The 26,741-nt window shown below is 39.4% G+C and overlaps 1 protein-coding gene across 4 annotated transcripts; it reads left to right on the top strand.

Moving 5' to 3' along the window:
- The first annotated feature begins 755 nt into the window (after positions 1 to 755).
- Positions 756 to 26,741, top strand: RABGEF1 (RAB guanine nucleotide exchange factor 1). 4 transcript variants are annotated; one of them, XM_075517657.1, is made up of 10 exons: positions 756 to 894; positions 11,379 to 11,564; positions 13,960 to 14,126; positions 15,165 to 15,284; positions 18,374 to 18,543; positions 20,145 to 20,226; positions 21,051 to 21,183; positions 21,584 to 21,675; positions 22,044 to 22,300; positions 23,349 to 26,741. In XM_075517657.1, the coding sequence occupies exons 2-10, from the start codon at positions 11,386 to 11,388 to the stop codon at positions 23,745 to 23,747; spliced, it is 1,599 nt and encodes a 532-aa protein (XP_075373772.1). In that variant the 5' UTR covers positions 756 to 894; positions 11,379 to 11,385; the 3' UTR covers positions 23,748 to 26,741. The 4 variants fall into 4 exon arrangements, with proteins under 4 accessions (XP_075373772.1, XP_075373773.1, XP_075373770.1 ...); XM_075517655.1 differs by having other exon boundaries at positions 781 to 894; positions 18,377 to 18,543; XM_075517658.1 differs by lacking the exon at positions 15,165 to 15,284 and having other exon boundaries at positions 18,377 to 18,543.

Below are 26,741 nucleotides of genomic sequence, written 5' to 3'. Positions count from 1 at the left end.
CAGCCCCGAGAAGAGCTGTCGCTGGCCCTGCTTGTGCAATGCTCAAAAAGAAAGTTAAGTTTCTGGATTTGCTTAGCTGGCTGTGTTCAGAATTATTCCCCCTTGTTTCTGAAGTAACTCAAATAACATTTTCCTTGCTGTCCCGTTGTCTTGCTAAAGCGATCCCTGGAGCTCTGTGTTGAGCTGGGGGAGATACCACAACCAGCACATGACAGCACTGTGTTAATGAGAAGGGAAAGAGGAGTAAGTTTTAAATAGCAGTAGCTATTTCTCTTTCTGCTGCAGTCACATGAACCCACGCTGCGGAGGGCTCCGGGCTGGTGCTGGTTTGAGGTAAAACCACTCCAGCTGCTGGGAGCGGTGGGGTGGAGTGTGTCTGAAGGGAGAGAAGGGATGCTGCTGTTTGTGCTGGAAGGGGCAGAAAATGAGAATCTGAAAAGAAGGACAGGTAGATACCCCGAAAGATCGGGTCTGTTCCTATTTCCAGCTTGCATGTCACGCAGAGGGTGTGAAACAGGCCTGACGATGGCCTGTTCAGACGTGTGGCAGCTCTTGACGCCGGCCGCTCCCAGTGCAGCTCACGGCCACCATCCTTTCCTCCGGCCGTGTTCTCTGTCCCAAGCTCTGCCCAGCCTTCCACCGTGCAGGCTAGCACAAACACCCTCCCGCAGGACCCCTGCTCCCGAGGAGCCCGGAGCCGCCCTGCGAGGGTCCCGCTTGCCAAACCAGCCCCTCGCTTCCTTCCGGGAAGGGGCCCCGCCCCGGAAGTGACGGCACGCCTTTCCGCCGCGGAGGGCAGGAAGCGCCGGGCCGCCGTGAGGGGAGCGTCGCCGCGGGAGGAGCGGAGCAGCGCGGAGCGGAGCGGCGGGTCCTCCCCGCCGCCCGGGGCAACCGGTGAGCCGCAGCTCTGACCCGCTTCGCTTCTCGCTGAGGGACCGCGGGCCTGCCCGGGCCCCTCTCAGGGGCTGCCCGGTGCCTGTGCCGCTGGGCCCGGCTGCGGGAAGGGCTTTCCTGCCGAGGGAGCCCCCTCCCGTGGCAGCCGCGCGGTGACAGTTAGTGACAGTTTGGTGGCTGTCGGCGTCCCCCCGCCGTCTCCGCCGCCGGTCGTTATAACTCGGTATAAGTCTCGGTGATAGGGCGGCTGAACCCGCGCCCAGGCGGGCCCCGCTGAGGGGGGTGTTTCATACCCGGCTCCTCTCCTCAGGGGTGCGGCTGTGCGAAGGGGTCACCGGGCGCCGGGAGGTAGACTGTGATCGGGTTTAACACACCGGGATACAGAGAAATTTAGTAAACCGGTTTCCTCCATGTGGAGTTCCTAAAACTAAGTTGTTTTTATAATATATATTTTTATTATTTTTTAATTCCGTGGGTACGTTTCAATAGTTAACCAGGGTGAAGGTGTCACCGATCACTGCAAATCTGGCCCCTCAGCCTGTTTCCCTGCTAAGTTCCTTGTGGGTCAAGGGGTTTTTGACTCTTTGCTTGTATTACTGCTGCATGGCTTCTTACTGTAAGAGTGGGGATCGAAGTCCTTTAAACTCAAGCCAAATGAATTCTGGAGTATATTTAAGACGTCAAGCAGCGCACTTTGGATGCTTTTGTGGGTGTTTGTCACTGTATGAGCACCTTGTGTAGTGTTCAGGTCGTTCCCTTGAAGTAGGGAGTGCCTGTATTTTCAGAGAGGGTGTGAGATATTGAAAGATGAATGACGCACCTCAAGTAACAAATTCTCCGAGGGGGTGGTTCGACGCTGTCTTAAGTTCTGCTGGTCTGGGCTGCCTTGGTCTGTGGCAGGGGCACTATTGCTTGTGTGATGGGGTGCTGGATGAACTGAGGGGGTTGTCAGAGGCAAAACTCAAATCCGTTTTTTTGGGCTGAGTGGGGCCCTGGTCTGGCCCAGTGCTGGGAATTAGTGGCACTGCACAGTTTTGGAAAAAAGGTGGCATTGTGGAGGTTGTGATTTAAATCCATTGTTGGTGTGTCTTGCTATGCTTTTCTTGTTTGGTCTCATAGTTGTGAAACTTTCCGAAGCGGTGCTTCGTATTGGTAGTTCCTCGTGCCAGTACTCCAGGACGCGTACTGAACAGCTCTTGGTTTTCCAGTTACCCGAGACTCCTTTGAGACTAATGACCGATCAGTGTAGAAGGACGTAGTGTTTTCCAGGAACAGTACTTTACTCGGGAATTGGATGTGTTGGCCTTCTGGACATGGTTACACAAGTGTTTTGCAGCGGGGAGGATTAGGAAGAGAATTGTAACTCAGTGGAATGCTTTGCTGACAAAAAACTGAAACAACACACGATAGAAGGGAAGAATAGGAATATAAAGCCAATTATACCAATTCATAAGATCGCTTTACACAACAAACTGTGATTATAAGCTTGAAGATAGTCCATGATTCTGGTGTATAATTTTGTTTTGCAGTCTAGAACAGTCTCAGCTCCCTCCTTCCCCTCCTGATGTTTGCTATATAATCCCCAATTATGCTTTTTTTTTTCTTTTTCTCCTGATGATGGACTACTCCTGACCTAAAACTAGACCTAAAAATCGTGCTTGTTAAGTCCTCTTAAAATGCTGTCAGTAACAAGTCAGGTACAAAGTGCATAAGATGTTTTAAGGTTTTTCTCTGAGGTTATAGCAAACTTAGTTTTATACTGTATCCAGGTGAGCGTGGTTGACATGTTGGCAAAAAACACAGAGCGTGTAGAAGCCGATCGCTGCTGTTTCTGAGGAGATTTTAGAAGTTTTAGCTAATCCTCTTCATATTCTTACTTGAATTCCCAAACAGTACAAAGCAGTTTTTAGATGTTTCTTGTGATCTCATTTAAAAGCGCAACCATGAGTCACATGTAGATGGTGAGCCATAGTCTGTTAGTTCATGAATACATGCTACTCCTAGCTGAGCGGTCATTGCTACAGGCAGTAGTTAAGAATTTGATGCGGACAAACAAAACTGTAGCTTAAGGTCTGTACTGACGTTGGAGGGGGAAAAAGCATCGTCAAGTTGAAGTGAATTGTGAGCTCTGTGGGTGGAGTGTTGAAGCCGCATGGCCATTAGGTTTCAGAGGTTTTAAGTAGTGGCTGCAATTTCCCCTGCCAAATTACAGTGCCAAACAGTGCGGTTATTTTCAGGTGGCTGATCAGACTGTATCTCTGTCACCACAGTTTTAACAAGTTTCTTTTCTCAGGATCATTAGTTAGCGACCTGTACTGTTTATACTAGGAAACAACTGCTGTAGCTGAAATGTCTTAATTGCAAGAAAGATAGACATTAAAACTGTGAAGACTCATATGGTCTATCTTGCAAAGATAGCTACCGTGTTTCTTTCCTAATTCAGAAGTTGTCTAATGGCTTTCGTATTTTCTGTTCATGAGTCTCTTAGATCATATTGCCCCACCCTTTCCTTTAGAGGAAATTAACTCATGTTTAATTACCTTTCTGCTAATTACATGCCTGAATGTTTAGGGTTGCACATGAATCATGACTGTTTCAATGCTTACATGGCTCTTAAGAATTTTGTGGCATTTGCTCTTTGAAATAAATACATGTTATTTTAAGGATGTTTTTCCACTGACAAAATTTGTAGTTGTTCGAGACCTTAACCCAGTCCCATCCCTCCACCCCCTCTGTTTTGATGCCCTTTCTAGTCTACCTTGTAAATTTATTTTCAGTAACTGAAGTTGCATGCAGTTTTAAGTGGGACTTGCTACTCTCTTGATCTGACGTATGGTGTACTGTTCGGGCACCAGTAAAATGTAAACCAGCAACCATTACTGTAAGAATTGTGTGTTTGGAGACTTCCCCAGTTTTTCTTCTTTTCCTGCTCTAAAATCCCATGCCAGGGGATGGCCATTGATGACCAGACAGTTTCAATGTGTGATACTGCATCAGACATTGTGAGCACTCTTTGGAGCACTTTGATATCTTCTAATGAGAAGAATTAATGCAAGTTGTTCATTAAGTGCTATGAAGACTTAAACTTGAAGAGCCAAATCATTTTCACTTCAGTCCAGTGAAAAGACTGGTGTAGGCTGTTGCTAAGAGTTGTGCCAAGAGTTTTTTGAGAAGACTTGGTTTTAGGAAGTAGAGTAAGGTAAAGAGATGAGACAGGAAAAAACCAAACCACAAAACAAACCCAAACCAAAAGCAGAAGGAGGGATTCGGATGTCAGGAGACAGGGTTTTTTTGTCTTTGTGATCAAAAGCGTAGAAGGCTAAAACAGGCTTACCAGACGTCAAAGGCAGTTTCATACCTTTGTGTCAATCTTCCTGTTTCGAGTCTGTTATGTGAAGTCTCTTCTGGTTTTTAGATATGTTTAATGAACTTTGGTACCGATATTGAAACTTGTTTACAAAACAGTCTTACAAAGCCACTGCTTTCATTTCCAGAGTTAGCATGCAGAGTTATTTAGAAACTGTTTTTCATAGCTTGTAATAATTATAAATTGACTTGCAAGTACCTCTTACTAAAGGCATCTATAAATTGATTAAATGAGACCCCTTTCTACACAGCTTTGATATGTGAGCTTTTTCAACCAGCTCTTCCATCAAAGGTGACCTAAACAATCCAGGACTAATAAATAGTTTATGAAAAAGTCAATATCTTGTCGTTGTGGCAGTGATGTGGTCTGCATCGACAGTAAAGGTATCTGCCTGCCTGCTCGGTCCCTGGGAGGTAAGGTAGGTACATGTCAGAGAGGAACAGGAAAAACAAGCCGGTGGTGTCTGAACTCATGATAAAGCTATACTACTTCTAAACCTTATTTCACATACAGTGCTTTTCCTGAAGCCAAAGCTGTGTCTGCAGTCTTTGGAAACCCTAATGTGTTATGAAAATTATCTTAGATTTATTGCTGAAAAGAATGTGTTATGTAAGTATAGTCTCTTTCATGTGTGCGTTAAATCAGCCATTAGTGACAGATCCTATTTTGATGAAAGGAGCCCCTTTTTCATATTACATAAAAGCTAAGAATGCATTTGCTCTTTGCTGTGACTACTATACCTGCGTTAATGAGTTTACTATTAATTTTTCCAGCTATTTTGTAATCTGGTCTGTGTGAAAATTAGAATGTAGTCTTTTGCTGCTGTTGAGAGCTTTGAGTCTGATACGAAAGGTACAATGTCCTGGAACAATAATTGCTGCTACTTCAGTCCCTGATACGGGGTACTGACAAAAATGGCCTAAGGATTTATGGACTTGTAATTGGAGAAGAGAGCACCTTTTGGAAACTTAGAGCTAGTTTTGTGCTTTCTGTAACTGACCTTCATATCAAGATACCATGTGTAATCATCAGGTGTTGGCAAACTTTTGAGCTCTCTTCTTATCCCATGGTTTTAATTGTGAAATAGCACTGACTATGAAGGTTTTATCTTTAGTCCCATAGGAATGTAGTGGAAGATCATCAGAGAAAAAAGAAGTAAAATAGTATCTGATTGCCTAATTCGGTGTCAGTGCAATCTGGTTAGTTCTGCACTGATGTTGGTGAACTTCACTGTCTTTTTATATGAGCAGTCAAGATGCCAGAGGTTGCATGTCCAGCCTGATGTATGCAGGACTAGACCCATACAGGAATGTTGGCATCTAAGGTGAGATGTAAGCAAGGTGTTGCTGCCTGAGCTTTGATGACTGTTGTAGATTGGGTTCTGGTGTCTGTAGCTGTTTCCCAGTGGTGTGTAGGGAATTAAGATTGTAATTGCAGTCTGCAAGTGTCTGAAGACTAAATGCTTTGATGGAATCCCTTTGTAGATTTAGATGTATCCTTATTGCTTCCCGTGAGAAACTTGGGCTCCCGAGACCTGAAACTGAAAATCCTTGAAAACTAGAATATAGGTTTTATTAAGCACCCGCATTCAATGAATACTTTTGCACTTCAGGTCAAGGGAAAACATTTCTTAAAAAAAACCCCTTTCCTCTTTCCTCCACTCTCGTCTGACTCCACCCCTCCCCCGGCCGACCTTAACGCTTTGGTTCTTTTTCTTTGATAATACTTGCAACAAAATGGATGTTTCCTGTGTCTTAACTCTTTCTGTGTTTTCTTTAGTAAATCTTCAAAGACGGATTGAAGTATGTGACTAAGGGAAAGTGATGTGGCTGTCCGCCAGCAGTATTTTGCAGAAAAGTTGGTTTTTCTGGCTTTGGCTCAGATGTCTGCTTCCATGACTGTGGTAACCGAAACCCTGTACTGTTTGCACATACGTTTTCAGTTGCAGCTTTGACAGAGTCACAGAGGAACTGTTGGGCAGACAGCTGGTTTATCCTTCCTAAAAAAATTATGTGCATTTCCATGTTCTGAAGTAAGAGCCATGGTTTATTGGATATTCTTCTTGGATGACAAACTTGACAGGAAAAATCTAGGGGTGTGAGCAAGGGACAAGAAACAAGAGCTGGTATTGCACTGCTTTTTTAAAAGTATTTGCTCTAAGTAAACGGGTGCTCAAAATAATACTGAATAAAAAGAAGAATTTTAAATGAGTCTCGGTACAACAAGAAAAATGTGTTGATAGGAAGATGTATTCAAGAGCTTCAGAATTAATTACATTAAAGCAAGTAAAAAGCTAATTGTGAACTAAACCACGTTTTTTTGGTTTTTTGGTTTTTTTTCACATGCTAGACAGCGTAACAAAACTACATATTCTAAGATGCTTATGACAAAGCTGCAGGAGGAGATCTGGTCTGTCATTACATACCTTTGATGTGCAACCCTTCAAATATATCTAACGTAACATGTATTGTATGCCTCATCTACTGACGGTGCACAAGTATTCATCTGCTCTTGATATCACTGCAGTTTGGAAAAATAAAGCTCGACATCTAGAACAGTATGGAAAGATGTAGCCACAGGCAGCTGATGCTGTAGCTCGGAGTTAGTATGCTGTCAGGCCGGGTGGGTACTGGCCTGGGAATGCCTGTGGCAGTAAGACAAGGAGCTCTTTGGTGTCCCTACAGTCTAGTCCTCTGTTAGCTGTGGTACAAATACGCTGATTGCCAGCAATGGGGCAGCTTTCCATGTTGTAATTGTCCAGAATAAATCCACTTTTGCAGCCATGATGTAACAGCACATGTTAGCAGTGATCCTCTAGGAGCCACACACACAGTGTGTTAGGTGGAGTTTAAAGATTATGATCATAGAAAGGGGCTGGGTGTTTTCCATTTTTCCGTTTCAGAGGAGGGAAGAAGCTTTTACTTGCAAATAAGTAACAAGGGGAAAGGGATTTTATAAATTAATAACTAAGTCTAAGAGTCTGTTCTTTTTCTAAACTTTTCAAAGGGGTGATACTAATTTACATAGGTATTAATCTTTGATGAGGTCTAGTACTGGTACAGAAATGCTTAAAATAAGATTCTATATCATGGTGTTTGTGAGCAGCTGTGTAATCTGCTTTCTCTGACAATGTTCACAGCAGAACTATTTGAAGTACTTATTGAACAAAGCGATGTATGAGTATACTTTAAATTACAGGCGTTTGCTCCTGGGAGAGAGACATGGTGCTTCTTGGAGTTGTTGAGAAGTGTTTTAATTGGGATACAGGAGGTATAAAAAGGATGTTTGGTGCAGTGCACCTCTTCAAATTGTACTAGTTAATTTTATTTATGATCTTCTGGTATTTTGTTGTCCTTCTTGATTAGATGGTGGGATTTTTTTTTAATGTGGAAGTTTGTTACCTCCCTTACTATTGTTTTCCTGACTTCTCAGTGGTCAGGCAGTATGGAAGCTGTTCAGAGTTGCCTACTTCTCCGACTCCAGAAAAACAAGAAATTTGGTCTTTCTTTTGGATTGTTACTCAGAAGTGAGCTTTGAACAGGTCATGCATTCAGGGCAGGAATGAAAATAAGAGGTCTGACCATGCAAAATGAGAGGTGTGACTATGCAAATACATTGAGTAGTTGATCCTTGAATAAAGAATGATATACCTTTGGCTGGAGGGGGAGGGAGAGAAGGGAAGAAAGAAAGGATGGAAAAAAAAGCATTTCAAACACTGAAAAGTTGTAACAAAAGGTTTTGAGGAATGAAAGGTCATAAAGTACAGAGTGATTTAGTTGCAGAAAGTTGACTTGAGATGGATTTTTCATATTCAGTTTATTAAAATTTGAGTTGTTCCTTTCATTAAAATGTAAATGCTGACCTGCAAAAACTGGCTGTGAAACTTTTTTTGTAATGGCCATATGTCTTTAAAGGAAACTTTAAAGGAAAGCGTCTGCTGTAAGTGCAGCATGTGATTTCTTCATATTGATTCAGGGTGACCTCTTTTGTCCCTGGATCTGAAACTGATGTAACTGCAGTCTAAAATACTTGAAGAGAAGGAAACAGAACAGCTTACTTTCTAGTGGCTTGGCTTTGCAGCTGTTTACAAACCTCTCCTGAAAGAATGCAAAAAACCCCCAAAAATGAATCTTGCTACTAAGAAACCTTCTTTGCTTACTCCAGGGAAAGCTGCTGAACTTTGACACTAAACAGAACCTTATTTTTAGTCTAATGTACACGAAGGGCTAGCAGGATGCCAAAGGTAATTGTGGCACTAGGATGTGGTTAAAGCTCTGTGGATACAGTAAGCTAATTTTTGTGTGTCTGTATAGAGTGAAAGTGCACAATTGGCATAGAAACCGAGTGTGCTGTTAAGCTTTCAGAAAGCAAGATGTTGATGTGGGATAGAAGCAAGGTCATGTATTTCATTCTACTCCTTTAGTTTTTCAAAAAATCTGAGTGTCCGAAGCACAGTGCTTTTGCATAAGAACAAGACACCTGAATTCATGAAATTGGTCTACAGACTGCAATTGCAAAACTGTTGTAACTTACGCCGTTGTAGTAGGTGATAGGATCAGGGATGCTATTTCCCTGGGTGATAGCAATTGGTGTAAAATTTCTCTGAAGTTTGTGTTATGAAAATGTTTTTATCTGTTGTGTCTTCATAGCTCCCTGTAGTTTACAATGAAAACATTCAGACTGATCAGCTTTACCATTAATGGCAACATCGAAAATTTTATGCATGGTGGTTTTTTTTCTAGTACAGGCACCTGCAATAGAAGTCTCTAATCAAATGCTGCTGCAGCTTCTGTTTTTAGGAAGTGGTCTTTAAATGGTATCAGGAGCAACTAAAGAGTTTCAAGCTTTTGCTTCCCCATTCTTCTCAGAATTGGTGATAAAGGGCATGCGTGATGTTCTGGGAATGGGCTGTGTTTCCAAATACTGCCAACATGCAATTTCCATCCCAGGCTGTGCAGTTGACAAACATTTGATGTTTAATTTCTGGTCTGCTAGATAGATTGCCAGTCAGCAGATCCATGCACCATTATAGTCAACATAAAGACCTTACTTGAGGAATCAGAAAATGAAGATAGTACAGAAACCAAAAGATTTTTGTGAAGGCAGTGTACTTATTTTCCCCTGTTAATTTGCCCATATGGGAATGAAGTAAAGCGCTCTCCAATATTTAAAATCTAGTTGTTTTTTTAATTTTGCTTTGCAGAAGCGTATTAATGTCTGTTTAACTGTCAGACATTTCTGTGGGAAAGAAAAGAGTATTCAGCTGCTTTCCATCTATATAAATGAGAAAACGCATCTTTATAAATTGCACCACTAAGAAACTGATTCCCTTAATATACAGGTCTCTACAATGAAACTGGTTTTAGATTACTTTTAGAAACTCATTACTTCTTTCAAAGATAGAAAAGATGTTAGTGGAAGGAGCCTTAATATTTACATAGATAAGATGGAATATTTAATTTGTTCCCCCCTCAGACAAAATAATACGTGTTTCCCATTACTTTACTTAAAATAACTTGTTAAGATTAATGGGAAATGGTAAGCATTATCAGTCTTTTAAAATGGTTGAACTTACATAATTCAGCTTGGAACAAAATAGCTGTTACTTCCTATAGTAGAAAACTATCTTTGGTAATGACAGTTGTGCATATCACACCTGTTTTGCTGGATGACCCAGTGAAGAGTTTGGGGTTCTTTCTGGGACTGTTGAGTGCAAGAGCTTCCAGGGGTGAGTAACCTTTGCTGGGCAGAAACGTGAACAACTAGAGATCCAGATTCCTCAAATATATGAACTTAGGGGTCATTATGAATCTTGGGGGAAAAACAAGATTACTCTGACAGTTACTGACATTCTTTAGTTTAAGAAAATAGCTTTTCATCTTGCTTTCCCTATATTGCATCTCAATGTGTGTTCTGTTTTCCTTGTGTGATCTTAAGTAATGTGCTGGAGGGGAGGGCAGGGTCTTCAAACTGCGGGGCAGTGTTGGTTTAAAATTCTTCTGGTTTTCCTGTTAGAGGAAGGAAGTCCTAGGGGCACCTTTGGTTACGAATGTGAGAGCAAGAAACCAAATTGCTAAGGTGGTTGCTCAGCTTATGCAAAGCACTCTCTTCTGAGGATCGCTGGAAGAAAAAGGGGCTGGATTTGGTGACCAAGAGCTGCTTTCCAGTGCCATGCTGTGATATTTCTAGTGTCTATGTATGTCAATATTGCAATCCATACGTCAATGTTTTAATATGCAGACCTTAAACTTGCTAGTGATCCTGTGCTGCTTTTCTCCTAAAATGAATCCAGCATTTAGAATTAGAATGAAGTAGTTGCAATGCCCTTGGGAGCAAGCTGGCATGTGGGATGGTTTCTGTCAAGCAAAAAAAGAAAGGGGAGGGCTGGATTGTTGGAATACAGGCTCTGCACAGTGGTAGCATAGGCATGAAAATAAATCTTGTTGTTGCAGTCACTATATATAAATTCTGTGGAGCTGTGCTTTATACAGATGCCCAGCTTAACTCTGAAGTAACTTGTGTGCTGAAGGAAATGGAGGTGCACCTCATCCATGTTAACATACCCTGCTGATACTGTGATACTTCACTGTGCTGTGAAGACATATTCTTTGAGGCCAAAGATACGTTATCTAAAGTCTCACTAGTGTGATTCTTTGCAGAGACGGTGTCAGCCTGAATACAAACCTATTGACATTTTGTCTCTTACTCATTTTGCTTCTCTTTGGCAGTGACTGGAACTTTCTGTATTTCTTTTTTCCTCAGTTGCTTTGTGGCTCTGTGACTGTTAGAACAACGTGCTGGTGAGATCAGAGACTTGTGCCTTTTTCCACGTGTGTATGTAGCTGTATGACTGGTACTGCTGGCCTGCTTTCTAGGCCAGCTGTTTAGTACTGTTTGCAGGTCAAAGCTATGCAAACATGCTAATGCTGCAGTTGGCTTTCGGGGCTGTATGGTTATATAAGTGTGCCCTTCCTTCTGTGGCCTTTATTTTGTTGCTATGGAACTATTCAATAATTAAAACAGGTGACTTTCTTTGTAAAAGACAAGCCTTCAAAATAAATTATTTCTAGCAGGCTGTTGTTATGTTTCTGTCTTTAACCCTTTTCTCTTTAAACAGGAAGAAAATGAACCTGAAATCTGAACGCAGAGGAATTCACGTTGATCAGTCAGAGCTACTGTGCAAGAAGGGATGTGGTTACTATGGCAATCCTGCTTGGCAGGGATTTTGCTCCAAGTGCTGGAGAGAGGAATACCATAGGGCCAGGCAGAAACAGATTCAAGAGGATTGGGAGCTGGCAGAGCGGTAAAGAGCCTTCTTTATTTCCTCGTCTTTTACAGTACGGTGACTTCACTAAATACTGTTCCTGTCTCCTATTTTCTAGTCCTGTTTGCTCTGGCTTAGTTGCATCATAAGTTCTCAAATTTGACCTTTCCAGCAGGAATTAAAATCTTCCTTTTGATGCAAAGATGAATATTTATGACATTCTAATTTAAGAGGTTTCAAAAGAAAGTCTGTGAAGTAACAAATGTAAACACCCTCCCAACCTCTCAACAAATACTTTGACCTAATTTGCATACTGAAATCTGTAATTCTAACTAGCAGTTGGAAGGGTGAAAGTGACAATTTTGATTAAAACACCTCTGCCTCTGGAGACCACAGTTATTGTCTTGAATATAGCCTGCACAATGGTTTTACATTTCAGCTACTGATTAAAAAAATTGGCTCTGTAGTAATTCTTTTGAACTGTAGCGTTAAGCCCAAAAGCATCAAAGCTTTAGCTTTAATAATTCAGCTAATTTTTCCAAGCACGTATTTTCTGCAAAACAGTCTAGTTTTCCTAGTGTGATAAATACTTGACCCTGAAAATGGAGATTGGAGGAAATCTACACTTGAGTGAGAAAATAAGAGCAGCTACAACTGCTTTTTGTTGGATTTGGGTAGAAAGCAAAAGTGTTATCCACTGCCTGAGAAACTGCAAAGCATCCTCTGTTGTACTACAGCTGTCCTTTGTGTCACTTCCAGGTGTGAGTTACTTGACATCCACTCAGAATTAACTGTTTCAGGGTTATGTGAATTCTTGAGATGGAGGAGCATCTAGCTGTGTATTAAGAGTCGATTGGCAGTTGACTTGAGCTGGCCAAGATGTTTGTTCATATTGACACAGATTCTCTACATACACTTACCTTAATGTATTAATGGTGTATACCAGAACTCTAGGAAAAAGTGCAAATGACTGAGACACATGTCTGCACTCGAGTCTGGAACCCTTCGGTGAACTTGAGTTTACCTAGTGGTACGTTAACGAAGGTTGGGAGGGGAAAAAAAAAAAAAAAGGGAGGGGCAGGAAGGCATTAAGTGCAGTGCTCACATCAGCCTGCCTGAAGAAGGTGACATCTGTGGTGTGGAAGCTCTCTGAACTTGAGTTGGCTCCAAACTCACAATTATGGTTTGGAAGCCCCATGTTTTCTGGTATTGAACTACCCTAGACCCTCTTACCTTAGTCCTTGAAGTAGTTTGTTTGTTTGTTTTTAAAGTTCTCTTTACTGTCTGGCACTGGAACAGATTAACTGCAAAGACAGGTAGAAGGAAGTGCTTGAAACCTTTTCTAGCCTAATCAGAAGGTGCCAGGTAAGCTGTCAAGTACAGTACAGAGGACATGTCATTCTTTCCTCTGCCATAAATTTGGCTTAAACAGTTAATAAGGACTTTAGTATTACTCGAGCAGATATGCTGTCAGCCTTATAACATCTATGTACAATAAAAAAGGCCGTTTAAGGAATTCTTTAATAAGTAACTGTTCAGTAGGAGATGCTAAAGCAACAGATGAGCTGTGATTGTTTGCTGTAGTGAACAGACAGGCTTGTCAGCACAGATAAGACACAATTCCTGCTGCAAGGGGTTACAAATGCAAGACCATTTATGGTCCATCCTGAGCTGGACAGATTTTTAAAGAAAATTGCTCAACCTTTTAGCATCTTGAAGGGCAATATAATTTAACCTATTTTAATCCTCCTGCACAGGAAGAAAAGTAGCCATTGAAAGATGAGTATGTTTGCCCTCCCCTACTTTGTACCTGTAGATTAAAAGATGGGCTTGGTCTCTGCAAAGCACCCATCAATGTTGCAGTGAAGTGATTTGCCCTCATTCAATCAAGCATGTGTATTAACCAAGACTTAGAAAACAAATTATGACAACAATAATGTCTCCCAGAATATTTCTGAGATTGTGACAGGGTATTTCACTTGCTCAGCTGCAAGCTATGGTTTTTATCTTCAGTAAGATGGTAAGGAATTGCCTGTGGTAACGGGTGGTGAAACTCGGAACAGGATGCAGGGAGGAAGGTGGCCGAATCGATTATCGGAAGCGCTCCTGCAGTCTTTCCCCTCACCTCTACCTTTGTAGAATTCAGGGCTGTGACATGAGGGGAAGGTGACCATGTTTATACTTCAGTCTCCTCCCTTTTGACCTTACTATTTAATCCTCCCTGGCCATCCTAATCTTTCCCTCACTTTCACCATTACAATGTGGAAAGAGTGGACTTTATGTAGTGAAGGGAGATGTGGTAGGAAGCAAGAAATGAAGAAGGGTATAGAGGAGAATTAGCATGTCAAATGAGTATTAATTTATTGCACAGGAAATTAGCTTATTTGTGCTGGTTTTAAGCACTTAAATCAGACCTACATTTTTCTAATTCCAGGCTTCAGCGTGAGGAGGAAGAAGCGTATGCCAGTAGTCAGAGTACCCAAGGGGCACAGTCACTGACCTTTTCAAAATTTGAAGAAAAGAAAACCAATGAGAAAACACGGAAGGTCACTACTGTGAAGAAGTTCTTCACTGCTTCTTCCAGAACAGGAGCTAAGAAGGGTAACTTTCTCCTTTGCTTTTAATGGTTCTGTACAACATGTTAAGTTAAAAAGTATTTTTGATAGATGTACTAAAAGGCAGAGTAATGCTCTGTGACTTGACTTTAAAAAGTTGGAATAATGATGCTTCTGGAGAGCGGTATGTGAAGTCTTACTGAAAACACAGAAAAATGTGAGCTTTTGAGTGATGCCAAACAATCTTTTAAATAGAACAGTGCACTTCTAAATCTGTGGCTGTGTTTGTGTTAGTTATACAGGAGTTCTTCCACTAAAGTGTAGTATAAACATACTCCTGGTGGTGGTCTACCACCGCACTGCTGAGAGGAAATATCTTGTTCGTGTGACGCACGTTCTTGCTAGATTCATGAGTCAACCATAGTGTGATACTATGGTTTAGGACTTGAAGGGGAACTCTTCCTGAAGAAAGCAGGAGAAAAGGTACTGGCTGTCAGTGACCTCAAACAAACTGATATGTCTAAGTGTGATAGAAATGCTGATTTAAAATATCAGATGATGCTGCCATAATGGCTTACTTCAACAGCTTTAACAGAAAAAATGGAATGTGTAAGCAGGGTGCCTTTAAATGAAAATAAATGTGAAAGGAAACTTGTAGTGTTTATGTGTATATGGGTTGTGAATATCAAGTTTGTGGCTGGCTGAATGTTTATTCTACAGCATGTGTTGTAAGTAAGAATGATTAATGGCACTGATGTCTTTGCATAGCAATAGCTTACATGGGCAAAAACCAGAAAATAGTGGACCGTGGAGGAGGCATTCCAGAAGAGCAACATTAATGCATCTTAGCCTTATAGACGATGCATTTCCTTAATAAGAAATTCTAAATGTGTCTGTATTTCATCTTAGAATTTGTCTTGGTGCATGGGCAGCAGCTGGCTAAATGAGGCATTCAGCTATGTATTAAAAACTTTTTTTACGTTTGTTCTTCTCACTTCCCATATTTTCTTTTTTTATTCCCCTTACCATCTCTCCTGACATGCTCCTGCTCTTAGTGTCTTGCTTGCTTTTGCATTTATTTCAGTGGCTCAAGAGAAAATCGTTAAGCAAGGACAGCTTGGGAGGGAGCGAAATGCTGATAACATTCTCAGGGATTTGAAGGAGATTTTTACTCCCTCCTGGGAACTGGCTTCCCCTACTGAAGGTAATGCAGTACAGCTTGAGCAAGCTGTCTGCTTGATTTTAGTAAGCTTACTTCTTAGTTGGGCTTTGCAAAATGCAAACTAGGGTTGTGCCAGTTCTAACTTGTGCTGTTGAATATGAAGATGACAAAAAAAGCAGGTCTAGCACCTGGAGGTGAACTCAACTCTCTAAACTAATTCATTACTTTTTGGTAGGGAGAGTATAGGAATAAAGCTGAAGCTTCTTTGAGCTCTACCTTAGCGTGACATCTGAAGGATTACGCAGTTTCAAAAAAATAAGAATTTTATAAGAAGTAGCTAGATCTTGGGCTGCTTCATATTTTTATCAAAAAATAATTCCAGGTTGCCATTATAAATCTGATTATGAGTTGAAACTACTTCAATTTAATAGTTCACACTTGAAGAACTTGTGCATTCTCAAAACATCTCCAGATGTTTCTTATATTAATCAAGAAGACAATTTAAAATCAAGAGAAGACATACTGGTTTCATTTAAACAAAAAGGATGCCAAAACCCTTGATACAAACAGCTTTAGGATCTTGTCCTATGTTATTTATATGCAATTCTGATGTGTTCTGCTGACTAAAGAAATCTGAAGATGTACCATTCTTTATTTTGCAAATTATACGAAGAAGATGAATATGTGTGTGTGTAGTAGAGCTAATGACAACACTTTTTTAAATATTCTTTACTTGGACGCGGATCCATGACCATGGCACAACCATAGTGAATCACTGGAGTGCTAATATTCTGCTGTGAGAACTAGCATTTTTGTAGAATGCCTTGGGAAAGATTTTAATATTAATAGTGTTTATTCTTTGTAAAGGTGATCCTTTCTTAACTCCTCCCATACTCTTTCTTTTCATTTTGGCATATCTCCTCTACTAGGTTCTCTTTAACTTGTTCAGATGGAATTTCTTTCCTGTAATCAACTTCTTTTTCGTTAGACTTAATTCTTTTAGAGTACATGACAAAGCTGAAAGTATTTTGTTGCTGAAATTACATTTGTTCCTGCAGTCCTTAGTAATCAGCGCATATTGTACAGATTAATTTTCCTTAAATCAGGATTGCAATGCAGAGATTAATGAAGTTGCAGCATTTCTGAGTGACTACATGTAGTTCTTGGTGTGACTCATTAAAAAGACAGTTCATTCTAACATTCAATTTTTTTTAATGCCTACATTAACACTAATCTGCCTCAGTTGACTACATCTCTCTAGTAACTAAAAAATAATCTGTTACATTTGTGATGGAAAAAAATCATATTCATATTCCTTAAGGTCAGGTAGTGGAATGAGGTTCATTATTTTTATAATACAGTGAACTCAATGTTGAATTACGTAAATAAATCTTCAGCTGTTCTTTGAAATGAAGTCAGTAATTAATTTTGGAAAAAAAAAAAAATCTTATAATTCTACCCTTTCAAAAGTGTACCCGCTTTCTTTGTTTATTATTTCAAAACTATGCTCTCTTCTTAGTGGTCATCATGAAATATTAAATGTGACAAATTTAGATAAACATATAGTAATGGTTGCCGTGCAGCTTGAATACTGTACAGGCATTCTACTTTGAATCCTAGGTATAAAGAAGGTAGGAGGAAATCCCCTCTGGAAAAAATGTTCTTGTGTAACCAGAGAGAAGATTGATTTGCACTTTCTATCTTGATTGCTACAATTGAAATATAAGTATTTGTAAAACCTTTTCCATTCTTATAACTTAAGTACCATAAACGTTCTAATGGTACCTGACCAAATTATCCAGAGAAGGTTATGCTAAAGTGTAGAGGTCCTAATGAGTCTTGTGCTTTGGTCAAATGATCAAGTGTTTCTTGGTCACTGGATCATACAGCTTTGAATTTACTATGGTGCTGAATCTCTTTAAAAGCAAATAACAACAAGCAAAAAAAATCCTGATAAGCTACCTCAAGTTCAAATGAAACATACCAATTTAAATATACTAATCCCATTTATTTACTTTTATTTTGGAGTTCTGCATGTGTGCTTATTGAAACAAGGATTTTTGTTGTGCATGTTAGTATTTTCAGATTGAAAGATATGTTTGTGTCATGTTGATCATGAATATTTTCATGTTTTCTGTCTCTTTGCTGCTTGCTTTTCATCATGTTCATTTACATCATCTCTATTCAATCCTTCATTTTGAACAGTGTTGGCTGGCAAGTTGAAAGGTGGGTGAACTAAACTTGGGTAGTGAAGGTATCGGATCAGTACAATTAACTTGGAACGTATACCTTGGAAAATCAGATGTATTTGTGTGGAAAAACCCTGTGGTTGCAGCTGTATAAACTTGCATCCAGTGCTGTGTTACAGTCTGTGTTCCTACCTCCTTCTTGAATGCCAAGCAAATTCTTCCTTGAACAGATGCGGTGCTTCTGCTCTTGCTGAAACACAAATGGCCAAGTGCTCATTTACACTGCAGGTGTGATTCTGTGGCATCTGCTGCCTAGCCACAGAAGGGCTGCTGCGTTTGCACCAATCTCATGCTCCCATTCCTTGTCTTGTGCTGCTGCTCCTGTGACCTGGTAGGAAGCCAGCTTGGGGAGCTGATCAAGCTGAAAAATAACCCCATTCGAAACACTGATTTCTGACTAGGACTGCCCCAAACTACCACTCCCTGAGCTAGTTCATGAGCCAGTTGAATGAATACTTGTGTTGGTGCAAGCAAAGGAGCAGGAATGTAAAGGTGAAGGAGAATGGAAAAGGGACTGCTCCATTATCTTAAACTGCTGCAGAATTCCATCTGGAAGCCTTGACCTTATACGGAGATATCTTACCTGGGAATGAAAATGTAAGAAACCAGAAAACAAACCCATGTTACAGTAAGTTGCTAATATAAAAAGGCCATTAGTGTAAATGGGTATGTGGCTATCACTATTTCATTTCAGTGGAATACTCAGTTTCCTAGAGTTCTGTTTAATAATATCCAGCATTTCACTGGTAAAGCTTGAGAAATAAATGCTTATTCATCTGCACAGTTGAAAAAAAAACCCTGAAATTTTAATACACATTAAACGCTTCCTGAATTCATCCATGAGTGTAAAAAAGCTAATCTGATGTGCCAAAATTTTCCCAGCAGAGATCCAAGAAGCCAAGGCTCCCAGTCCTTCTATAAACAGGCAGGCCAGCATCGAGACAGATCGAGTATCCAAGGAATTCATAGAATTTCTCAAGACATATCATAAACCTGGACAAGATATCTATAAGCAATGTAAACTATTTTTGGACACAATGAATCATAAAAGGGTAAGTTTTGCATGCCTTTTACATAAATAAAATGAGGAAATTAGGGAGAGATGGAGAAAATGCTGCTCTTCTTCCAGCAGTTTGGTTTTTGTATATTGTATATGGGAGTCTTCAGCTGATATGCTTAGTTGAATGAAGATCTAGTGGCAGTCTTAAATTTTGAATGCCTTCCTTTTTGGTACAGTGTATGACCAAAGAAACCCTCAAACCCCAGTATCTCAGGTGTCTTGAGAGAACTTTCCTTTGCATCCTGAATAAATTAGTTCTGAAAGATAAAATGTCTGTTGAACAAACAATTTTCTAGATAAATATGACTTGTGGAAATTATAATACATTACATAAGGAGTTTTTAGATATCTTAAGTCTAAAAAGTTATAAAGATAATAGAGTATCAAACCACATGTCTCCTTTTCTTTGGGGAAGGGGAAGTTGACTGTGCTTTTTTTTTTTTTTTTTTAATATGGAATAAGGGTTACATCTTCATCCTCCATATAAAAAATTTAATGTTCTTGAAATATTAATGTGTCTGTAGTGCCACCTATGGTTGAAATGAGTCAGTATTCTGCACACCTTTTTTTTTTTTTTTTTTCATGCCAACCTTTCCTATTTAGTATGTAGTTACTCAAATTATATCCTCAAATTGGACTGGAAATTAAAGGGAGTTTTGATGCAATCTTACATGCCCTCCACTTTGAAAACATCTTGAAATTTTTTTTCTTTTAGAACGGATTCATTCTGAGCATAGAGTCTGTGAAAATAGTGTATTGTTATTACTGGTTATAAACATTGAAGGTACTCTCATTTCCTGGTTCCTTGACAGTTTGTGCTAGTCAAAAAGAAGTCTTTCTCAAAATGTACAATTTGCTACTACACATAAACCAGGCCTAAAATGCAGCACTGCCGTCAGAGCTGAGACTTTGTGTTCAGGGTAACTGTCTAGTTTTTGGCCTTAGAGAATTCAGAAACTAAGTTCTCTTGCCATTTTTTTTTTCTTACGTATGGTTTTATGCTGCCACTTAATGGTGAAAAGCGACGTGATAGGTAAAGTTAATTTTAACCCTTCAGACCTCCATTATGTTCTCCAGGAGCTCAGTTAGTTAATGCTCAAAAGACAATGTTGTTTCACAAATAACATTGTGAATATATTTCACAGTAACTTTATCATTAGAAATGTTTACTGTATAGATATTCTTTCAAATATATGATGTATGTTCTTGGTTTTTTGGTATACTGTATATATTCCTTTAAAAAGTTATAGACACAAAATTGGTGGGAGCAAGCATTCTGCTTAATAGTCTACATTATTTTGTCACCATTACTCAGGGATGTGTCGGGAAAATGGCATTGCACCTGTCCAATTCCGTTGCTAATACACATCTGTTCAGCAAATAAATGTAAGTTTTTCACATGTTAAAGAGCCAGTATGTCTTGGTTTCTCATATTTTTGAATATAATTTAGCCAACATAAACACCTCTGACTATGTATTTGCATTCTCAGACTGTTACCGCAGCTGGACGCTTTTCTTAAACAAAAACAGAACATCGGAGGCATCGCTGCCATTTCTTCCACACATGCACACTTAATAATTTTTCTGTTACAGGACTTAAGTATTGAGGAGCAATCTGAATGTGCCCAGGACTTCTATCAAAATGTAGCAGAGAAATTACAGACACGTTGGAAAGGTATCATGTTGTTCTTCCTCTCTTCCTCATATCTTACTGCTGAAAAAGTAATGATTTGAGGATAAAGCCTCTTGCATTTTCAAGTGAAAACGAAGCATTCCTAACCAGCTTTCAGAAATGCTGTTAACAAGTTCTAGTACCATAATTAGAACTATTCCCAGCAGCACCAGTTCTATAAAGTTTTGTAGCCTAAATTATTTGTTTTTACAGTTTTTTCTTAAACTCTCAATTAAATGTGGTTCAGTTGTTTTCATTTCTTGTTTTAAATTCAATACTATTTGTTTAAAACTAAGGTTAGATGTGGAATCTCAACCCAATTAACAGGCTGTGAGCCTTACATTGCACTGTAATGCACAAGAAGCCAGTGAGAGGGGAGCGTTGCTGTTGCAGACTGCTTTTATGTGCCTGGTGTGTAAGTGGCACAGCTTAAACATACCCAGGGATTTTTTTTAGACATAAACAGGAACAGAGGACTTGGAAGACCTCACTGGATTTATTCTCAAAGGCTGTGTTTTTGAGAAATATTCTTGTAAGCTACAAGCAGCTGAACCTAATTTGTGTGTTGAATGTGCTAAATGAATGTGCTTCATTGTGAACCTATGCGTGTACTTACTTTGGCATGTCACTATCCTGTTCTCACCATTATATTTTTACTTCTGCTGTAGAGAGTGAAAATACTCCAAGTATATCCATTCTTTGTTAACTCAGGTTGGCTCAAGTCAGTAGTACTGATTTGGTGGTATTAGGACCAAACTGTATTAAATCTTCAAAACAGCCACAGAATACTTTATTTACTGTATTGGAGTCGGATTTGTACCTTTCAGTGCCCCCTGAAAAAGTTGAGAAAGCAATGGATCAGATTGAAAAATACATTATGACTCGACAGTATAAATATGTGTTTTGCCCTGAAACAACTGATGATGAGAAGAAGGATCTTGCTGTCCAAAAGAGAATTAGGTAAGTCTTTGAAAGAAAAATAGTTGAGTAATCCACAGTCCTGTGAATGAGCTCCGAATCAAGCACGTTAAAAATCTTTTGCTGTGCATACAAAAATGGCAAGCTTTTTAACCAGAAAGAGTTAAAAACACTTTATTTAAGAAACAGAAGGAATTAATAGAATGAATAATGAAAGCTACTACGCTAGGAAAACTAATTGGTGTGCTTTTGTTAAATTATAGCAAAAAAAGAGAACATTTTTTCTGGAAATAAATTACTTCAGTGGAATAAACTAGCTTGTAACTGGACTAGTGCCTCATTTACACAAAGCACTCCTTGTGCACTGAATTCAAGAAGTGGCTGGTTTCAAACACCTGAATGTTACTGGCACAGAACGGTTTAACGTTTTTTCTTGTTGTAGAGCTTTGCACTGGGTAACTCCACAAATGCTGTGTGTTCCTGTCAATGAAGAAATTCCAGAAGTCTCCGATATGGTTGTAAAAGCAATTACAGGTTTGTGAATGACGAAGTTTACATTTACAGCTTTAAATTTTAGATCTCTTGTTCGTAGAGATTATTTTCTGCTGTCATCAGAAGGGGGTCCAGGCTTTTAGATTTGCAGTAGTCTTTGTGGTGTTGGACTATTATATCGTTTGTGAAGCGGGAATAATTTTTCCATCACAGAAGCGTTTAGGCTTACCTGATCTATTTGAAATACTTGGACTGAACCAAGAGAAGGTTGAATAAACAGATAATTTTATGGAACATCAAGCACCACAGATAAAAATGATGCAATTTTAGTATTGTCTAGTAAGTGTCCTACTCATTCAGGTATCTGATTACTATGGTTTTAATGATTTGAGAACTTTTTTATCTTACAGATATTATCGAAATGGATTCAAAGCGTGTCCCTCGTGATAAATTAGCATGCATCACCAAGTGCAGCAAGCATATATTTAATGCTATTAAAATAACAAAAAATGAACCAGCTTCAGCTGATGACTTTCTTCCAACACTTATATACATTGTTTTGAAGGGAAACCCACCCCGCCTGCAGTCTAACATCCAGTATATAACACGCTTCTGTAATCCAAGCAGGCTAATGACAGGAGAAGACGGCTACTATTTTACCAATCTGGTAAGTGCAGGAATAGTGTTGATGTTTTATACAACAAGATTGTCTTTTATTTGGATGTAGGAATTTCCAGCAAGGGCAAACATAGCATGACATAGAAGGAAAATTAAAACTACTCTTCAAATAGTGGTGGAGGTTACTTAGAGTACAACAAGCTCTTCTGCTTTCTATCTCCTCTATCTTCCTTCTCTGCTTTCCAAACCAGTCAGTGCTTTGCTTTCTTTATAATATTAAACCCTTTATTTGAACAGTCTGATGCTAAGACTTGGGTATATTTTTATTCTGTGAAGAGATAAGTACTTTCTGTTCCTAAAATCCTGAGTTTGGACTGTGCAGATGTTACAGATGCAAAGTTCCCCATTTTAGCCCATGAGTTTCTCTCCTGAAGGGACTGCAGAACTCGGCCATTAACATGCGGAGGTAAACAGGCTTTTTAAAGCTTCTGCAGGAGGCATTTATTGGTGTGCTTGTTTATATTAGAAGAAATTATGATTATGAACTTGGCTTCTCTGCATTTCATTGTAAAGCAATTCTCGAGGGAAAATATGTAGTTGAATGAAATACTTGGAATGTTAAAAATTCCTTTCAGTAGGAGGAGAGCATCCACAAAGTAAGATGGGCATTTGACATTCCTTCCTTCAGGAAATGAATAGAGAGCATAGCAGATCTCTGCTGATCAGATTATTAAATATTAATATAGTGCTTTTGTCTAGTTGTCATGTCTTATTCTTTCTCTCGTTCTGTCTCTCACCTCCAAAATGCAGTGACCCTGAGGTTTGTAATGGACGTTATCCAGTGAGTCAGTACCGTTCAGCTGAAAGCGTGTCTTCCTGTATCGTTCTCTGAGTTTTCAACTTCTTCAAACTCTGGGGAGAGGAGAGAGGCATGTGAACTGTCTGATGTAGTTAGCTTCTGGAAAAGCTCTTTAGGAGCAACCTGTTGAGGCATTAAATAAAGTAATCAGTTACTGGTCTAACAGCAGGATAAAAAAGTAGAACACGAGTTCCAATCTGTAGCTTGCAATGATGCTTACTCTCTGTTTTGTTTGTAGTGCTGTGCTGTGGCCTTCATTGAAAAACTGGATGCTCAGTCTTTAAATCTAAGCCAAGAAGATTTTGATCGTTTTATGACTGGTCAGACATCCCCAAAGAAGCAAGAATCTGACAGTTTTTCACCTGATGTGTGCCTGGGTGTTAAGCAAATGTATAAAAACTTAGACCTCCTATCTCAGTTGAATGAGAGACAGGAAAGAATTGTCAATGAAGCCAAGAAGCTTGAGAAAGACCTAATAGATTGGACTGATGGAATTACAAAGGAAGTCCAAGATATTGTTGAGAAATATCCATTAGAAATAAAACCAAAAAATCAAGCCTTAGCAGCTATTGACTCTGAAAATGTGGAGAATGACAAGCTGCCCCCACCACTGCAGCCTCAGGTTTATGCAGGATAATTATCAGTGTTAACTTTGAAAAGCATCATTATCCTCACCTAGTACTATCTGCTACTTGGGAAGGGAAGTAACTTTAAGGCTAAAAATCAGATGAGCTCAAATCAGTACATTTTTAAAGGTACATTTTTTTTGTTAAGTGTAATGAATTGTATTTATTTTAGTCAAGTAGATTTCTATTAGGCTTTTGTGGATTTTTGAACTGAATTTAAATTTTCTACACAAACCGGTGTAATTTTTAAGCAACACTAGTCCATTGACATCTTTCCTGAAAGCTTCCTTCTAGGCATGCACTTACTTGTTTTTAATAATTAGTTTAACTTAAAGAATTCAAGTTCCAGCAGAAACTCGAAAGGTACCAATGTTAGTCTGAATTTATTCTGTAGCTGTAAAGATGAAATATATTGTAAAATATGTAAAATTGTAAATAGATTTAAAATCTAATGTCTCAGCTGTGCATGACATCTTGTGTATGCGTGAAAATGATATAAAAGTGTTCATTTTAGCACCTTTCAGTTAAATCACGTTGCAGTATAAAGGCAAGTACACTGTTAATGTTTCCGTAAGCTAGATGGTGTAACGGGTGAATTACAGTCAGAGAAGGTATTGTTGTAATGATTTGAAAACTTGACACTCATCTGCTCTGTAAAAAAAAAAAAAAAAAAAAAAGTGCTATTTAAAGTCTGACATTTCTCCATGTAAACATTCTCTCTGCTTTGTCAGTACACCTGATAGCCTTCAGTGGTGCACATAAGTGCTGGTATTACTACTTTTGAAGAGAATGTTGAGCCAAGCTTCAGAAAGGAAGGCAATATTTTTGTTAAAAATTCCATAATGTGGAACAAAAAGGGGAGGGGAGGAGATAGTGCAAGAGTTGCACCAAAAGTGGCTTTCTTTTCTGGCATTGCCTAGTAATTTCCATCAGTGGTTTGGGTCTTTATTGCTTTTTTTGACAATCCTGGTAGATAAATAAGTTCATATAATTAGAGGCTGTTTTTTAGAAGAAGCATGAGCCATTGCTCTGAGCAGAAAAGTGCACTTTATTTTCAGGAAACATCAGTCTTCTGATCTTTAGTGACCCCCTTTAGCAAAGAGAGTTACCTTGCTAAAATATTGAACATCAAGGTAAATATGGCTTTATGTCACTAAAAGTTTAATTGGTGTATTTCAAGTTAAGAGTAATAGCTCATTCCACAAAAAGTAACCTCTTGCAATATAACTTTTTTATGCCAGTGAAACATTTTATATATCATTTTAAATATCTTCCAGTTAATCCAGTCTGCCATGACTTGTTTGTGTACCTGAGATATCTAACATGAAGCTACTTAGCTTGAACTACTCTTAAGCAATGTTAAATTCTTACCATCAAGGAGGAAAGTACCTACCTCTTTATTATGTTCCACTGCTTTAAAAACACTGCTGTTTGAAATTTGCACTGCAATAATTTCAGACCACAACTGTGACTTGTCCCTTTTTGTCAAATGTATTTAGCCTATGACCTATGCATTCCTAGTGTTTCAGAGAGAACCACTTACCCAAAACTCCACTGCTGAGGTGAAGCAATGAGCTAATTGGATGATCACAAGAAATTAGAGTATTTAATGTATCCACGTGTCACTGCGCCTAAATTGCTTAGGATCTGACCAGTGCTTGCAGATGATAATACTGCAAAGTCTTTATTTTCTTTATAAACACTAGGTGCTAATTCTGATATCCAGGTACACAGGTTTTCCTGAGGTGGTGGTAAAAAAAAAAAAAAAAAAAGGCAAACTTTTAGCTATTGTGTAAATTGCCATGTTTAAATAAAAGTGTGTACATTATGCCCTTGTTAATGAGTTCCTAAAGATCTCTTCACTGGGTTTTGTTACGCTGTTAATGATTAATATGAATATAATTGTGACTGCTTCTGCATTCTCTGTGTTTTGGGAGACAGAATTCTTAGCCGTTGAAGTGCAAGTCTAGGTAACAATGTCTTTTTCTTTGCAGAAAGATCATTGTAGTGATTAAGTACTTAAGAACGACTTGCTGGTGCATTTGTAACTAAAGTATCTCTTATTCATATGCCATCTTGTTATCAAGCCACTAAAGTGGGAGTGTTTGCAGCAAACAAATCCTCAGGCTCCCCCCAAAGGCAGGTAAGATGGGTTTCCGTACCCCATCTGAAAGTTAGCAAGCGGGAGTGGTTTGCTCCTAGCCGTAGCATAGCCCAAGTGGTAACAACTCTGGGAGCAGCTCTCACTGGAACTTGCATTCCAGTGTTTGAGTAACTGGACTGCTATAAGACCTCGTCAATATTTTAGAAGGCAAATGACCTGTCTGTAGGTAAAACAGGTGAATAGTTTTGTCTTGCTTACAAGTAAGGTAGTTCTGTTGCCATGGTAATAACTGCAGTGTGTCTTCCCAGTGTTTAAAAATTCAGACTGGGCAAGGCACCGTGCCCAGGGCGCTGCCAGGTGCTGCTCGCTGAGCTGGGAAGATGCTGCGTCAGTCCTGGGCTCAGCATGAGCTGATGAACCCTCTAGTAAGCAGTACCAGATCGGCTTGGTGCTTGCTCCAGGCTCTAGGTGCTGGGCATCACTGCAGTGTAGAGATGCTCTGGTCCCGCAGGCAAGTTTGGGGTAAGATATGGTGGGGGCCCCCAGTGATGCAAAAAGTGATGAAATAGTGTCTGTGAACAAGTTGCTCGTGAACCAGAGAGTTTAACTGAAATACTGTCTTAAAGTGAATTGGAATACAAGCTGCTTTGGTCACAGTCACAGCAGCAGAAATTCTTTGGGTTTTTTTCCAAGAGCCCGCTACTAGTTCTGTATTCCTCAAAATGAGGACTGTGAGCTCATTACCAGGAATCAGAAGTTAAGTTGTAAACTACTTCTTTGCATGTGAACTACCTATTCATTTTGCTGTAGTAAAGAACCTATTTTACAGGAAGTACTGGTTAATTAAACTGTACAACATCTTTGGTTTCACGTAACTGATGAAATTAAATCAATTCTTCTA

Source organism: Mycteria americana, chromosome 15, assembly GCF_035582795.1.
Source record: "Mycteria americana isolate JAX WOST 10 ecotype Jacksonville Zoo and Gardens chromosome 15, USCA_MyAme_1.0, whole genome shotgun sequence".
Lineage (NCBI taxonomy): Eukaryota > Metazoa > Chordata > Aves > Ciconiiformes > Ciconiidae > Mycteria > Mycteria americana.
Note: the sequence above shows the minus strand (reverse complement) of the source record. Positions and strands in the feature narration are given on the sequence as shown.